General features: G+C 33.5%; 1 protein-coding gene across 1 annotated transcript in view; it reads right to left on the bottom strand.

Annotated features, from left to right (window-relative positions):
• Positions 1 to 17,212, bottom strand: part of Erbb4 (erb-b2 receptor tyrosine kinase 4) — a 1,078,513-nt gene that overhangs the window by 252,535 nt on the left and 808,766 nt on the right. Inside the window, exon 16 of the mRNA XM_057755450.1 lies at positions 14,264 to 14,308. Within this exon, the coding sequence (XP_057611433.1) occupies positions 14,264 to 14,308 (45 nt within the window). The remainder of the gene's footprint in view (positions 1 to 14,263; positions 14,309 to 17,212) is intronic.

Raw genomic sequence — 17,212 nt, 5'->3', positions numbered from 1 at the left:
AAAAATGAATGCCTAGAAGATGCTGTTATACCCCAGATGCTCTAAATGCAGATTCACAGCCTCCAGATAATGTAAAAGGAAAAAAGTTGAACCTAAACTAATTCAAACCTCATTGAAATAATATAATATCAAGACAACTTTATACTTTGCCTGAAACCATTTCATTTACATGCAAAAGAAATCATTACTACGAAAGAAAAGTCTACATCTACATGAAACATCCTCTTCCCAGCTAGAATATTAATTTTTCAATCTGTTCTTTCTCTACTATTTTTCTATTATTGAAATTATGTGTTCCATTAACATTCAGCTCTGCATAAACATATAGATGGCTTATGGGCATCCAGAAGAGAATGTTTAAAATCTTTGTTTAGTAAATGGTCATTAAGGAAATAGTCTAAATATAATACAGAGTAAAGTTAGTGTTTCCTTTTGAGTTTCATAAGTGATATACATCCCCATGCCATTTTCTCAGCCTTCTGATGTTTAAAAAGATTGCATGGCTTTCTGCTTCCATCTGGAACATTATCCAGGCTAGTAATACATCTGAACTTATGCTATTTGGGACTATGCACAATTTTGGTCTTGTAAAGAAAATAAAAAAAAAAAGAAGGAGAAGAGTGGATGTGTTCTAACTTCACTCTCTGTACTAAGTAACTAAAGAACACTGGAAACTCTTCTTGAGTGCATTTTAAGATCACCAAGTGTATTCATACATAGATATCTGAAAATAGCCCCAAACAAGCAATACTAAAGAACACAACTATAAATTTCAGATAGTATGCCAGGGGCATATCTTGAAAAATTTATGCAGTTTTGTTTATTATCAAGTTATGTTAGCAAATGACAGTACAATAATTTAAAAGAGAGAAGAGGTCTATAAAGAGAAATAGAGAAGGGAGTCAGAGAAAAAGGGAGAGAGGAAATGATAAAGAGGATAAGGAGAGAGCAAGAGACAGAGATAAAGAGACAGACGCAGATACAGAGACACCAAAAGACACATACAAAGAAAGGAGAAACAGCGAGATGGAAAGGAAGGTTGCCCTCCCAAGAATTCTAGACTTAATGTGTATAAAAAAAACAGGATAAAGTTTTGTCATTATTCTGTAGATTTTTGTTTTTCCTATAATTTCAAAATGACATAGAAGTAAGTAAGCCTCATGTCAACTGCTGAAATAGAAATGATAACAATCTCTGTAAATATAATTCCTCATTTAGGATACCTAAAATAATAGATCAACATACTTTGATTAAAAAAGAGGGCAAATCAAAGCTCTTGTTTTCATCAATGCTCCTCTTTAACATAATTAACACACAAATGTTTATTACTGTTTTAAAACAAATCTTAAGTAATGAAAATTTAAGTAATGAAGATTTGGCAGCTTTTGTGATTTTTTTATAGCCAATTTTTGTAAGAGTCAAAGAAAATGGTCTATTAGAAAAGCACATAATTTACAGTTAGAATATTTGAAGCCAGTGTAATTTCTGCAATTTTAATGTGTTTTCCATTTGATTTTTTTCACTAATGATTACTAACTTGAATAATAAGACAAGATGATGCCATGTATCTTATATAGCTAAATATATCTTACATATCATCAGCTATATGTGTGTGTGCACATATTACTTATTTTCTTATTTGGAGTGGAATAAAGTAAGAGTACCCATCTTTCAGTTGTGGATTGTTGGTTCAATAATACTAAAGAATACTGTCCCACAATGCATGGGGTGATAACTATTGATCAGGAAGTTTAACAATAATTAGCAATTATTTGACCAATGTAAGAAGTCAAATGTGTAAAGCATACCCCCAAATCTATAAACTATCAAAACATACTGATGTGCACGCATTTTAGTGTACGGTTAATGTGTAGGGATGTATATCCTAAGTGCATACCCACTTAATGGACTGAGCATATATTACTCCTATAATTTTCAATTACGCCAAAGAGAAGAATTACTTCAAAACACAAGGAAAAGCATATGATTGGGGGGCTTTAGTCATTCTGAAGATGAAATCTACCTTTATTTTTTTCAGTTTTAAATGAGAGGTATATAGAAAACTTGCTAAAACAAGCATTTTTGTTGAAATATGAATTTAATTATCTCAGTACAATCAAAACCCCAGTAAATTTTATTTATGAGGGAATTTCCATTATAATTCATTGTATGTGAGCACTTTTTTTAAAAAAAATGTAAGAGTCCCTTGCATTTTACTGATTTTCTAATATTCTGCACTTGCACAATTATACAATTGCTGATTTCCAGGTGGCGGTACAATTCGGAATAATTGTTATATATCAGCATCTTCCAGTTAACTTACAGGTATGGAAATCTGCTTATTTCTCTGAACACATACAGGGTGCTGCTAGATCCTGATTATATATTTAAGAGCCTTCTAATTTAATGAGTTCAGAGTCAGTGATAGTACAAGCTGTTATTTTCCTTGAGAAAGTAAAATAGATGACCTTCAAGTTGGGTTCATGTGGTGAAACACATTTCAAATTATTGATAATTTGTAAATTAATGTCAGAATGATTTAAATACAAAATAAGCAGATTTTATACTTCGAATGTAATTTCCCATATAATTCCTTGCTCCATTTACATGCATGTATACACCCCCTCAAAAACACCCTCATTCTTTTCAGGTGAGATGGTTGCAGTTATAGCATCGGGCAGATATGAAGCATTCAACAGGAAAGCTGAGCCTTTGACTACAAAATCTCCATGCCTGTGTGTACTCTCTCCTCTGTTTTCTTCTGAGGAAAGAGTGACTGAGGGCATCTTTGCATCTCCAGAGCTAGCGCTACACATTTGTTTAGTCTCTTAATTGCTGCAGCTTTTCCATAGGCGTTCATGATGCACATCCATTCTGTTTTACACTGTGAAACCTTTTGTTTCCAAAAACACATTTAAAATTCACCTATCTTCAGATGTCCTTTTCCTAATAATGTTCTCTCTGTAGCCACTTCTTTCTCTTTTTCTTCACACTCAGATTTATCAGAATGTATAACAATTGATTTCTTTATTTCTATATTTCTTATTAACTTCTGTTCCATGTCTACATAAGGAAAAATGCTATATTATCTTACTATATTTTCCACCTAACACCTTGTGAAGACATCAAATCACTGTAGAGTCAACATATTTAAACTAAGCTCAGAAGCATTAACTCACTTCTCCCAAGTGTGCAGCTTCTTAGAGAATGCTACTCCAATCCATCCAGGCAGACACCCAGAATTTCTCTTAATTCTTTCAAGTCCTGCTGACAGCTAAATTTGGCATTAAGTTTAAGTTGTAAATTCTAGTTGAATCTGCCCAGTCTTTCTATTCCTCTACATTCCAGGCTTGCCAAATCCATGCTTACTCATCTGCAATGTGCCTGTCTACCTAGACTGCTGACACTAAACGATCAGATGGCGAGGACCAGGGTTCTATTTAGAATGCTGGTTTCCTGTGCCGTGTTTCCAGTCTAATTTCCACATTTTACTCTATTAACCTTATTATGCTTTTATATTGTGTCTTTTCCCCTTTCTTGCCAACCCCACTTCCATTCTCAACTTCAATGGCCCTTTGCTCTAATTCATATCATCACATATTATCTATTATATTGCATGACCCCTATCTCCTTGCTTATGTAAATACATTTGGCAATCACTGGCAAATCCAAATTTCTAATGATCCAATGTTCTAATTACACAATCATACCTGGCTGAATAAAACATATTACTTAGAGAAATCATTTTTATTTATGAGTAAGCCTCTCTATCAGACTTAGCAATGCACAATAGCGCAGTTGTGCTTTTAGTACAGGGTGTCTTTCTGGGTGAGTTCAATGGATTTTTCTCTGAATATACATAACTATATCTTCCATTCTGCTCTAAATTGTTAAACTTAGTTAACAATTCTGGATAAACTTATGAATTTATCCATTTTCTCTTTGTCAAGTCCACAATTACTTTTCCTGTATCTTTACCTTTTGTCTATGAATTTCTTCAAGTTGACATGAATGTATTGTGATGTCTTCAAATAAGAAGTTCCTTTCCTCCTAATAATTCCTATAAGTCTTCATATGCATTACTGTGTTAATCAATTTAAACACTCACACAGACACATACACACAAGCATGCACACACACACACACACACATTGCACTTTATCTCTTGATTTTCTGTCCTGTGCCATGTAGGGCATGCATGCTGAGAAGTTTTTGCAATATAAATGATCTCAATTTGTGTCTTCTCTCCTTAACATGCCTTAATATTAACTCCATCATTTAAAAAAATATTTATTTTTAATTTCTTATAATCTCAAATCTCTCAAATATGATGGTCAACATCTATTTTCAAGTCATTAAATTTTTGTTCATTCTCCATCCGTAAATACGTAATTTGTTCTCTGTTTCCAAGACTTCATTCTTAAATGTTTTCTTCCTCACTTAACCATATTCATCTCATCTCCTTTGATATACTATATTTTTCATAGTCTCTAATGAACTCCAGATCATTGTAGATATTAAGATAATACTAATTTTGAGAGACAATAAGCAAAATAGAAGGCTATAAAGGACCCACTCACTCTCTTTGTAAAACAGTCCTTACATGAGAAGCAGTTTTGTTGAGAGGAAGAAGTATATGTTTTGAATTGGATGTCTAAATTCCAATCTTTATTCTACTACTGGTTTTCCTTTTTATTAAACTATTTAAAAAAAAAAAAAACCTATCTTTTCTCATTTTAACTATCAATCCAGATCCCATGTCCTCACCTCCTCCTGTTTCCTCTGCTTTCCTCAACCCCACCCTCATCCACTCCTGAGAGACGGTAAGGTCTCCCATGGGAAGTTAACAAAGTCTAGCACATTACTTTGAGGCAGGACTAAGGCCCTTCCTCCATATCTAGGTTGAGCAAGGTATTCCTCCAAAGAGAATGGGTTCTAAAAAGCCAGTGTGAGTTGTAGGGATAAATCCTGGTCTCACTGCCTACACCAGTCATTCAACTGTGACCCACATCCAGAGGGTCTAGTTTGGTCATGCTGGTTCACCCTCGCCCCTGCTGTCAGGCCAGAGTAGGTGAGCACCCATTAACTCAGGAAAGCTATTTAAGTGGGTATCCCCACCATGGTTTTGGACTCCTTTGCTTTTATTCTAGCTCCTCCCTCTCTTCCACTGGACTTTGGGAGTTCAGTCCAGTGCACTTCTGTGTATCTCTGCATTTGCTTCCATCAGTTGCTGGATGAAGGTTCTATGATGACATTTAAGAGACTACAGGGCAAGTCCAGTTCAGGTACCTTCTCTACAATTGCTTAGGGTCTTAAATGGTGCCATTCTTGTGGATTCCTTGGAATTTCTCTAGTGCCAGGTTTCTTACTAACCCCATAATGGCTCCCTCAATCAAGATATCTCTTTCCTTGCTATCCCTCTCTGTCCTTTCCCCATCTTGACTATCCTGTTCCCTCAAGTTGTCCTATCCCATCCCTAATCTTGTTCCCTCATTTATAAAATTGTAGTGATAGTAGGAATAACTATTATTATATACATGATCTGTAAGTTAATATTAACTTATTATACCCAAAACATGTTTTGGGAATGATTTTAGAATATGCAGACAAGATCTGTGTTAAATACCAAGAAACTTTTGAAAGAAAAAAAAATAAAAAACAGTACAATTCTGGAAAAAAGGTTAGTTTTTTTTTTTCTTCCATTGGTTCTCTTTTCCTCTGGTGTCAAACTTACTGTGGGATTGGGACCTAGGGTTTCAAGTCTAGTATTTGTATCCAGAAGATCAATAAAGATGTAATTTTGAAAAATTTTATTTGTTTATTAAAATACAGAGAATTATTTACTCAACAAGTAAACTTTGTATGGTAAAAGGTCTTATAATTTTATTTCTACTCTGCTGAAAGTATCTGTAATTATTTTACAAATGATTCAAGCATATGGAGTGCAAAATTCTGAGTGCAGAAGAAAGGGCCATAAAATGTCAATGACTACCAGCTCTTAGAGCCTTGAAGAGGTGGGTTCCTTTCCTTACTCCTATTCTTTATGCTGGGATACCATGAAATCAAACCACTTTGTGCTGGAGTGTGGCTAGTAGCTGAGAATAAAATCACTTTGTTGGAATTTCATGGGTAAATCAAACTGTTCCCTGTTAATTAGCTCCTGCTTATATACATAATATGTAAAAATAATTGTATGTTTATAAAAGAATGATTAGTTAGGGAATGTGCTGAGGTAATAAGAAATAAAAGCATGAGGAGAGCAATTTACTCTAATATCTGCACATCATTTGATGTAACCACATCACAGAGGGGGTCCCAGCTAATTAGATTCCTTCAGTTAAATGGGAAATATGAAAAAAATACTTTCTTTGGATTTAATACATTGCATGTCTAATTATATGAGGAAATAACTGAGTCCTTTATTACCATGAAGCAGACATAAAGACAGAAACTCTGACCTATGAATAACAAATATTTCTATTTAATTATTGGTTATGGGATACCAAAATTGAGTAATACTTCATGATTAATATTTGTAATAAAATATAATTTTGTGAATATATATATATTATACATATATATATATAGTGTAATTCTAACTATGAGCAGTTTTTTTATTTTTAATGTTATATATGTGGACCCAAGATATCATATGTTAGTTTTCTTGTAAAATTTTATGAACGATTGCTTCACAGAAAAATATATAGGGATATGGAACGGGTCCAGGGAAACAGAAGTTTTCTCTTGGATCCATTTGACTCATCCTATCTGTAACCTACTATAGCTGATGAAGGAAACAGCCTTTTATGGAAAAGCTTTCCTCTAGTATTACTATTATGGATAAAACTATTGCCCAGACTAAGTCTTAAATTATGGCTTTCTGATGATCAGTCTAGAGCTGTAAATTTCAATATATATGCATATATATGCATATATCACAATTTAAACAGCTTAAATATTTTTACTAACACAATGTACCCCCAAAGTAGTATTTTTACATGGCTAAATTATTAATGCCATTTTCACCACCCATTTTTCATAGCATCCCCTTAGAAGTGGGTGCATCAGAGACAACACAGCCTCTATATTTTAATTACTTTTGAAGTACTCACTGACCACATGTGGCAATGGGCACTCTGTGGGACGATGCAGGTCACCAACAACCGTAAGGAAGACTTGCAAGTTGGATAATGGAAAAGTTAGATACTTAAACTGAGAACTAACCTATAAGAGTATGCAAGGACAGAGCCAACCTTGGCTCCAGGAACTATCAGGAGATCTCAAATGCAGGACATCAGCAGAGGAAGAATATAATGTCCAGGATTGCAGATTCTGCCACAATACATACCTTCTGTTATTTGTACAACCAAATACTAGCCCTTGTGTTGATGTGAAAGGAACTTACTGATGAAATATCATTTTCACATCCATCCTATAGGGAGACAATGTGTGTGGGCTTGAACTAATCACATGAGTATTGGAATCTGAGTTCACAAACACAAACTAAGGTAGGGGTCCATGAACTGGAATTGCATGCAACAAAGCCTAGCCCAACCTTTACTGTGCTACTTTGGAAAAGTAGCTTTCACTATAGCCAAACACTTTTTGTAAATCTGAAATGGTGATGTCCCATAATAACTCATTTGTATTGGGAAAATATATCTCAGAAATATCTTAAGAATTTTATCTCCAAGAAAATAGACTTATAATCCCTTAAACTTCAAAGAGCTCAGAACTAAATGAACCTCAGTAGATTTGGAAAGAAACTGCAAATTTTAGCTGAAAAATCAGATGTCATCAGCCCCAGTGACTATCCAGGTATCAGAACCATCCAGGACATGTCTGCACTTTCCCTACAGAATTTTATGTTAAGCTGCTCAGCTGCGGTAATGTACCCAGGAGCAGGATTCTTATAGTTAATTAGGTACTTCTTTAGTCTAGCTAATCACAAGTCTTAGTTGTCTATCCATTACTGTTTTAGTCATTAAATACATAATCTTATTCTGTAGTATTTTAAATTTTATAATAGGTCTAGAAACCACATTATGACAGCAAGGATGTTAATTCACTAGTGTCATAACACTAGCAAAATTTACTTTAGTATCTTTGCTCTTACACAATTTTTCTACTTTTCTGTATAGATCTTGAGTAATCCTTTACACAAAATAAACCTAAATTTAAGAAATGAGGACAAGAGGAGGGTAGAAAATCAAAGATATGCATTACATATATTGTAGTCATTGTAGATAAAACTAAAATCCATCTAATTAATTTTATGTGGGCAATGATAAAATAAGTATATTAATATATGACATAACACATATATTAATAATTTGCCTCAATACTCAGTAGTTTGTTAGTAACTACTTTTGGCACTTAAATAGGGGCCAGGTATTTATGGTCATTTTTACATATGTTCTTTTTTACCTATAAATGCTCATTTTTTTTTACATATTTAAGTCTTAGTCTTGTGAAAAGGTAAGTTATCTTTATTAAGAATTATCTTCATTATCCTGTCACATTTATTATTTTCTACTTCTGTTAAAGTCTATCAAGGCATTGCTGGCTATTATAGAGCTTCTTGTCACTTGATGATAATTTACATTGATCTTACTTGGAATAGTAATTGTCACAAACTAAAAACTGTAGAATATACTAATGGTGATGATAAAGTGATTATTTTCATGTGATTCATAGAATTTAAACAGTCTTGGCATATCATGGCAGGACTGTTGAAATAATACACAGTAGTCTCTAAGATTCTGGACTTGATGAACATTTTCCATTCTTTTGCTTTTGCTCTCTGCAATTGAGATCAGATCACCAATAACAGGTGAAGAGATATTTGTGGGATATAAAGCAGTTCTGGCATCTTTCTGAGTTAGAAATAAATGAGTATAAAATGTGACCATTTCTTTACTATAGAAAGATAATTTTGGGAGAGTGAAAGTTGAATATTTTGAATGTTTCCTCTACCCATCATAATATTTTGACCCTTTCTATTATACTAAACATTTTATCGATTTAATATATTAACACTTTCTGCTTTGATCCCAAAGACAATGGCCTAAAGAACCTTTATTGACTTTCAGTAGTGAATATGGATTAGTTTGTAACGTTTTTTTATGCTTGCTAATCTTGAATACAGTGATATTTCTAGTGGCTGGAAAGCCTTGATACTGCGGTATGAACATTTTGATATCAATATGAAAACCACTTGAGCATACTGAAGATGCTTAAATTCTTTTTTTTTAAGTAGCCTCTTCAGCAACAGTTAAGAAGTGAGCAGAGAAACTTTGTAAATCCTTGCTAATTCTGAGACTGTTTTGACATTTCACAGGTTCTAGAAAGCATGGCGTGAATCACAGGAAAGGAAGAGCATTGCACCCTTCCCTTCATCTCTTGCACTTGCTTACTTGAAATGAGAATGTAACATACAGAATGCAATGGAATACAGATAGCCTTCTAATAAAAAAGCTATGAACTTTTATTTATTGTATTTGGGCACCATTAATTATAACTACCGCTCTCAAAGGTCACCATTTATAGGTGATTTGCAGCATGTGATCTGTACATAATTTCTGAACTTGCTTCCTTGGGAAAAACAAAGAAATTCAAGGTGTCATATGTAAGTGGTACTCAGACTATAATGCTATTTCTTTTATCTCCATCACACACAGGTCAGTTTGACAAAGCATAAACTGTTATGTGACCTCCTGGGCAAAACTCCCTGTACCATAATGCAAAGTGTGGCTTGACCATAAAAATTAGAAATGTTTCAAAGAGTTCTACACTATATACTTAGAGAAAATAAATTCAGTTATTGTACTACATATTGAAAAATATATAAAATAAATTAATTAGAACAAAGAGCCGGGCCAGATAAAAATAGAGGAATAGGTAATCTAGTATGTATTTTTATATCTATTTTGATATTTTTATCCAACAAAGTAAAATGAATTTATAGTTAGTTTATATTTTGCTAGTTAACATGGAGAAATTTCTCAACAATAGAGTTATTGTTCTGATTAACACATTCATGCCTCGTGCTATATGAGAGAGGGCTATTCCAGTTTTTCATATATTTCATATATATTGTCAAAGAATCCAAGATAGAATAAATCTAATATGTTTTATATCAGGAAGGAATCTATATGAAAGTAGCATGTGTGCTAGCTAAGACAAATGCCACACACAAAAATAAAGAGTCTTGAAAAACACAATTCTCCATGGTGTTATTGGGAGGAAACCAGAATAATGGAGGTGAAAATTTGGGAAAAGGTTGCTCAATTAAATGATATATTCAGGTATTAATTAGATTATAAAATGTGAATGAGAGAAAGAATAGATAATTACTGGTTTTATATTCCTTATAAGTAGGATATTCTATGATACAAAACAGAGTCTTTAGTTCTTTTTTAGCGTATCCCACCAATCTTCCTGGAAGGGACTCCAGCAATGGCTTGTAAGGTAAATGGAGTGTGGAAAACCAATTTACAAATTGCAGGTTTTGGGAAAAAAAATGACACTGCTTTGAAAATGAAAGTCAATCAAGATCAGAAACATTTTACCTGCTCTCATTTAAATCTCCAGTCCTCTTTTCCCTGCAGGGCTAGGAAACAGAACACAGAAACAAAAACAGTGGGGCAGTGGGGACTGCTACTTCTAAATATGTTGAAGAAACAACGTTGGCATGTTCAACGTAATTTTCTGTGACAAAAAACAAAACAAAGCAAAACTAAATATTTGGATGCTCTACTAATTAAAAGGTAGATTAGGAAGCTGAAAATATGAAAATATTCTTTCCCATTGTCTTATTTCTGGTCTTCCCACTATGAAATATTTGCTTTACTCAATCAAGATGGACAGTTCTAAAACTATCAATGATTCTGAAAGATGGAAAAGGTGCTGAGATCTTAGTGAAGGATAACCTGCTTCATGAATGCACATTCATCTCATCATAGGCATGTGGAACCTCAGGGGGAATCTGACTACTCAAAGTTTTCATCCAATGTAAGTCAAATACTCCAAAGAATTAAAAATAAATGTTTATGGACCTTCTCAACTATCATATGTGCAGCCCCTGACAACTCAATACACTTGAAAAATACAGTTACATTGTTTCAAAGTTATAAAACAGACGTGGAATAAATACATCTAGAGTTTCAGATAAGAAATAACTAGCTGCAAGTTACCAATTACCTATTGAAATCATGGCCCTGAGTGATAATCTGATGTAAAAAGTAAATGGTTAATATTTGAGAAATTTTAATATGTTGATTCTGTATTCACTAACTTATTGGATTAAAATACAAATAGGTCAATATATAATACAATTGTTCTGAGATGATGTCAATATTTCAGTCACAGCTACAAGTGCAGTCAGTGACTGTTTAGTCCAGGATGGTATCTATGTGTTGTCTCATAGAATCCTCAAACTAATTTTACAATATCATCCAATTTCATGGATAAGAAATAATATAGGACCCATATTGAAACCATGTGTTCACACTGAAGAACTTTGCTCTTTACCTGGTTAGAAGAGTTACAAGTGACTTCTCTTAGGAATGATGTACTGCATTTTACAGTCATTTACTATTTCTAGCCTTGTGTATTTACGATGACACGGATAATTATTTGTATTAGTCTGCAATTATGGACTATCTCATGGAAATCCAGGGATGTTATGATTGAAAATTTAATTGTTTTGTTTAAATTAGTAAATCTATAATTAGACACATTATGATTTTGAGTTGTGTGACATCAGTTAAAATCATTTGCAACTACAAGTGAACAGTTACCCTCCATCTGCTCCCCATGACTAAATGTCCTCTCCCTGATTCTCAAGGAAAAGTGACAGAAGTAACCCCCTTCTCTCAAGAAAGCCATCAAGAAGGCATCAGTACTCATTAATGCTTTCTGGTGACCTTGAGAGACTTCTCTCTTTCTCCTGAGAAGCAGAAATTCACATTACTGAGGTTGGAGAATCCTGGTTAAACAAAAAAAAAAATAATGATAATGTTATATAGAAAAGTATAAAACAAATGAGCAGTTTCTATGAGCTAAGCACTGTTACTAAGGAAACATGCAGTCCTCAGAGCAGTTTGGGAACTACATAAATTTTGCCACTGTGCACATGAAACTGTGCCCCTCAGATAATGTAAGGACCTTCAAGTCACATATCTAAAAATGATTAGAGCTTGATTTTAAATCTGAAAATCTGATTTCAAAGACAAAATATTTTAACCACAATGTGGTAAAATATTAGATTAAGTTATAAGTAAATTCATTCAAATAAATGGAAAATCATTCTCATGATAGTTCAGGGACCCAATCAGTGTCTGATGAAGAAATATTAGTTTATGAACATGACGAGAATCCAAGATAACTCTTGAAAGACAAAGTTGGACTTGGATTTTTGTCTTAACTCCCATGCATTCCTTCTCTTTCCTCTTAGTTTTGTTAAGGCTCTCAAAGTTCTCAGCCGTCTTAAGACAACTACATTAACTAGTTTTACCAGCCCAAGTATCAATGTGCCACTGTTGTATAAGTCAGGTTGCTCTAAACACCTAATTTACTTTAGAATTGTCATCACTACTTATTAACAGACAGCACATGAAGATGACACATCAATTATTCAACCACTTTAAAACTTAGAAGCAATTAAAGGCAAATGAATGGAAAAGCTGTGAATGGCTTCGATGAAATTGATGAATCTTATACATGTAATATTTAGTGAAAGTAGCCAGATGCATAGAACAAGACTATATTGAGACTGAATAAGATGGAAACACTAGACAAACTGTCTTAGGTGTTAGATTTAGGATAATGGCAAGCAAGCCCTGATAAATGTAGCCCCTGAAATCAATTGCTATTGTGATGCTTCTCATCTGATGATTATGTTTTACAAATGCTTAATTGTCATATGATAACAAAAAACATTTTATTAAAAGCAATACTTCATCTAAAATTCTCATCTTTTTTCACTTAGCTGTTGCAAAATGATCAAATGTATTTGTTTCAGAAAACTAATAGTATTTCTATGTAAAGTTGCAAAGCACTACTTTCCTTGTTAAAATGTTTCACAAAATATTTTTTAAAATCATGTTTATTTATGTATAAACAATAAACCACAGATTTATATAATTTATAATAAAATTTATAAGGCATGGTTTGTGTCAAGCACTTTTATTTGTGAAACCAATACCACAATAAAAATGTAGATTGATTTGTCACCTGCAAAAGTCTGTCTTACTATCCTACAGTGAACTTTACCCCTAAAATTCTAGATTTTGACAACTTTCACTCAATTTCAGTCCTGTATTTTTATCTTTTCCAGAGTTTGATATAAAAAGGAAATCAAGCAATATGTATTTCTGACAGTCTGGCTTCTTTCATTCAGCATAGTGAGTTTGAGATCCATCCACTGTGTGTGTAGCATCAATTTCTTCCTTTTTATTACTCAGGCATATTGCAGTGCACAGGTACACCACAGCAGGGTAGCCTCGCTTGCTTCCAGTTTTTTTGACTGTGATTAGAACAACTGCAAATATTTGTGCTCAGAAATTTGTGTAAACATGAATAATATATTATGTTATTATAATTCCAATATATGGTTTAACATGCACAAAATATTTTCCAAATTTTATTGATTCTATGAATTTTTTCCATCTGGAAATATAACAATTCAAAATAACACAAAATAGGATATTAAATTCAAATTATATAACAAACATTTTATAAGTATCAATTAACATTCTCAAATTTCTCCTTTATGAATTTTGAGTTTTTATATTACTTCTAATATTAAGAATATTCTTTTGAAGTTATAAGATAATTATGAACTTTTAAGTGTATAAAATTTAAAATCAATGCCATACTACTCAAAACTCTGAAATCCTAATGAATGAAGATAAAATGAAGAAATGATTTTAAAAGCAAAGCATTTTCCATTCTGTTGTAACTCTCATTTAATGGACTTAAACTATAGTCCAATTGGTTAGTATTTTGGTCGGTGGTAACAAGGAAAGAATTTGAGTGATAAAATGGAAACATGGTTGATGTTACCTAGCATGTTGTGGTAAAGTGGAATGGCCCATCCATGGGTAGTAAATGCAGTCATGACTAGTGGGACCGTTACACCTGCAAGCAATTACAGAACAGAAAACATCATTCTCCATCCACAGTAGCATGCACACACATGCACCAGTGCTCACGCATGGAGCCTTGGAGGAAGAACATGGGAAGCAAGCACACCAAGTACCTATCCATCAGGCCGATGCAATCTTCAATACTTGAGCCTATGCACCTGCAGAGATTAAAATTTCAAAGAAATACAAGGAAAGAGAAATCAGTCATTAAACAAACAAAACCAAAAACAGCTGAGATAAATACTAAATGTACCAAATTCTTAATTTTAATATTTGGCAGCTTTTGGAACAGTGTAATTTTAGAGACTGAGAAAAAAATTATTTCTCAGTGAAAACACAGAAGTAAATTGAAATTATGACTTAATTAAAATTACCTTCTCAGAACAGTGCCAGAAACATGGAGGTAACAACGGGAATTTTACCTGCTTTTGTGGATAATGCCCGCAAACATCAGTCACTTCTGAGCCATTTGCATCATTCATCACTATACACACCTAGATTAATTACTTGAGATAGTTCAATGACTACGAATGTTTTCATGTACGTCATCTCTCTTAAAACACCGTTAAGTTTAAGGAAAATCCAAAATCAATAAAAAGGCAATGAACAATTGACTGTAGTATAATAGCCTTACGCTTGATGCTCATTAAAGATGGATATTGGCAGAAAATATGTTAATATATTTTAATGTAACTCCCATGGATATTTTGCATAATCAGATTATTTCAATCCTTCGTTATGAATTTCTTTATTTTTATAATTAAACCTGCATTTCTTTATAACTCAAATGAACTGATTTGGCCCTCACTGCAGTTCATCTTCATGATCACTTTTAAATAGTAAAAGCATGACCTGTACACAGAAACTTTTATTTTTCAAGACAGGGTTTATTTGTTGCTGTAGAGCCTGTTCTGGAACTAGCTTATATAGACCACGCTGGCCTCGATCTCAGAGATTCACCCACCTCTGCCTCACGAGTGCTGGAATTAAGGGCATGGGCACCACTGCCCAGCTAAAGAGAAGCTTTAAAAAAAAAAAAAAAAAACTCGCAATATTGAACTCAAACAAAAGCAAATAAAAACCCAGTAGTAAATGAATAAACTCACAAAGAGGTAGCTGAGGAATCTATGAAGACAAAAATTTGACAAATGTATTTACATACACAGAATTTTCATATATAGTCCTTAGTTTTTCATTTTGAGCCATTATGGAAATGCTTTTTCTATTTTCCAATGTATTTAAGTTGAATTTGTTTCTTATTTTCTCTTCTTCCTTTCATAGAATCTGGGGGTCTGAGTTACAGGAGTGCCTAATTTGGGTGGGAATAGAGAATATACATGTTTTTTCAGACTCTGGGGTTTAACAACTGGAAAAGGAGCCTTAGGCACCCAGAGATGTGGACAGACCATCTGCAGCTTCTGGAACTCACCCGAGATGCCAGTGAGCGCATAGAACATATCTGATAACTTAAGTCATCATCTCTCTGCTCCATCATATTACTACTATGTAGAAAAATCAGTTTTCTATGTTTTGTTTTGAGGATCCTCTTTGAGTAACAAAAGTAAATTTTAACCTGAAACAATGTGACAAAGTTGCATAAAATGAAGAAATAAGAAACAGTTAAAGAACACATTGTTGACTTAGTTCCACAATTAGATCTAATCAAAACAACTCTTAATTAGAAAATAAACTACTAAAAGTCCCTAGAATAGAGTTGTAGGATTTTCCTTTATTTTGCTCTAAAGAGTTGTTTTTTTATTGTGTTCCTGTGATATTCCCTTCAAAATGGTATTTTTATGACGGTACTACCATTTTGTAAAATTAACAGTCTACTTCTTACTTCCCAAGAAGAGTCTGAAAAGTTGTAGTTTGTGTGGAATCTTTATAATGACCCTTGAAAGATAAAAACACTAAATAGTGAAATTCTTTTTGAGGAGAGAGTGTGAATAATAAAACATCTTCATCCATTCAATGAGCCTACTAAAGTGCTTGGACTGTTGAAGGAGCAGCAGGAAGAAATGGGATGAATTAGATGCTTTTTAGCTTATTGTCATTAAACTTACAGTTTGAAGATGAGAAATGCATGAATATATAAGTATGGTACATTTCCGTACATACAATGTGAAGGAGGAATACCAGAATGTCCCAATTTAGAAGGTTATGGTCACCATTCTGAGAGAGTCAGCAATGCGTTGTCTGAAATGTCGAGAGCTGTGACTGGTGTGACTCTGAGTGTTAGGGGCAAAATAATAGCAAAGCAAAGCTCAGGAGCATTCTACACTCTGAACAAAAGTTCCAAGCAGAGAGAGAGCACAATGGCAGGCACACAGAGAGGAAAAGATTGGTGGGCTTTAACTTAGCAGACAATAACAAAAAGCCACGTGCTGTTTGAAAAAAGCCACACCTGTCTGTAGATTTTCTCTTCAGAGGGATGAATAAAAAATGTGATAAACATACATAATAAGATTGTTCTCAATCACAGGGAACAAAGTTACATAATTTGCAGGAAAATCTGTGCAACAGGAGATCAACTTACGAAACAAACCAACCTCATAAAAGAAAATCGTTATTGTAATTCTCTCATTTGTGGTTCCTAGATCTTAAACAGCAATATAAAAACTATATAAATATACATGACATGAAGGAAGTGAATCTATCTGGGGAACAAAGAGGATTAATAAGATGGGGATGAGGATGAAAGAAGAGGGTAGAGGAATAAGAACAGAGGTGTTCAGTGTACAATATACACTTGTATGAAAAGTTAAAAACATCCAAATTTGAAAGCCTTCCCTAAAAACAAAAGAAGAAGGAAACCATTATATTGCTAGAATTGTATCTATAATCCCTTTGTCATGTGGAGACTAGTATATAGGAGCCAGCCAGGCTATTATGGAGTGGAGAATAGTAAATTAGGATTAAAAGAACAGAAACATGGGTCAAGAAAAGTCATTGAGGGTATTACGTAGGATATCTGATGTTAAAATGTGTTTATATACTGACAGTTAAAGGAACAGGTGAAGACCAAGAAGGATATAGGTCAATGGATGTGAAGCAGCTTTTTC

This window comes from Chionomys nivalis, chromosome 2 (genome assembly GCF_950005125.1).
Source record: "Chionomys nivalis chromosome 2, mChiNiv1.1, whole genome shotgun sequence".
NCBI lineage: Eukaryota > Metazoa > Chordata > Mammalia > Rodentia > Cricetidae > Chionomys > Chionomys nivalis.
This window is presented reverse-complemented; position numbering and strand designations above follow the sequence as displayed.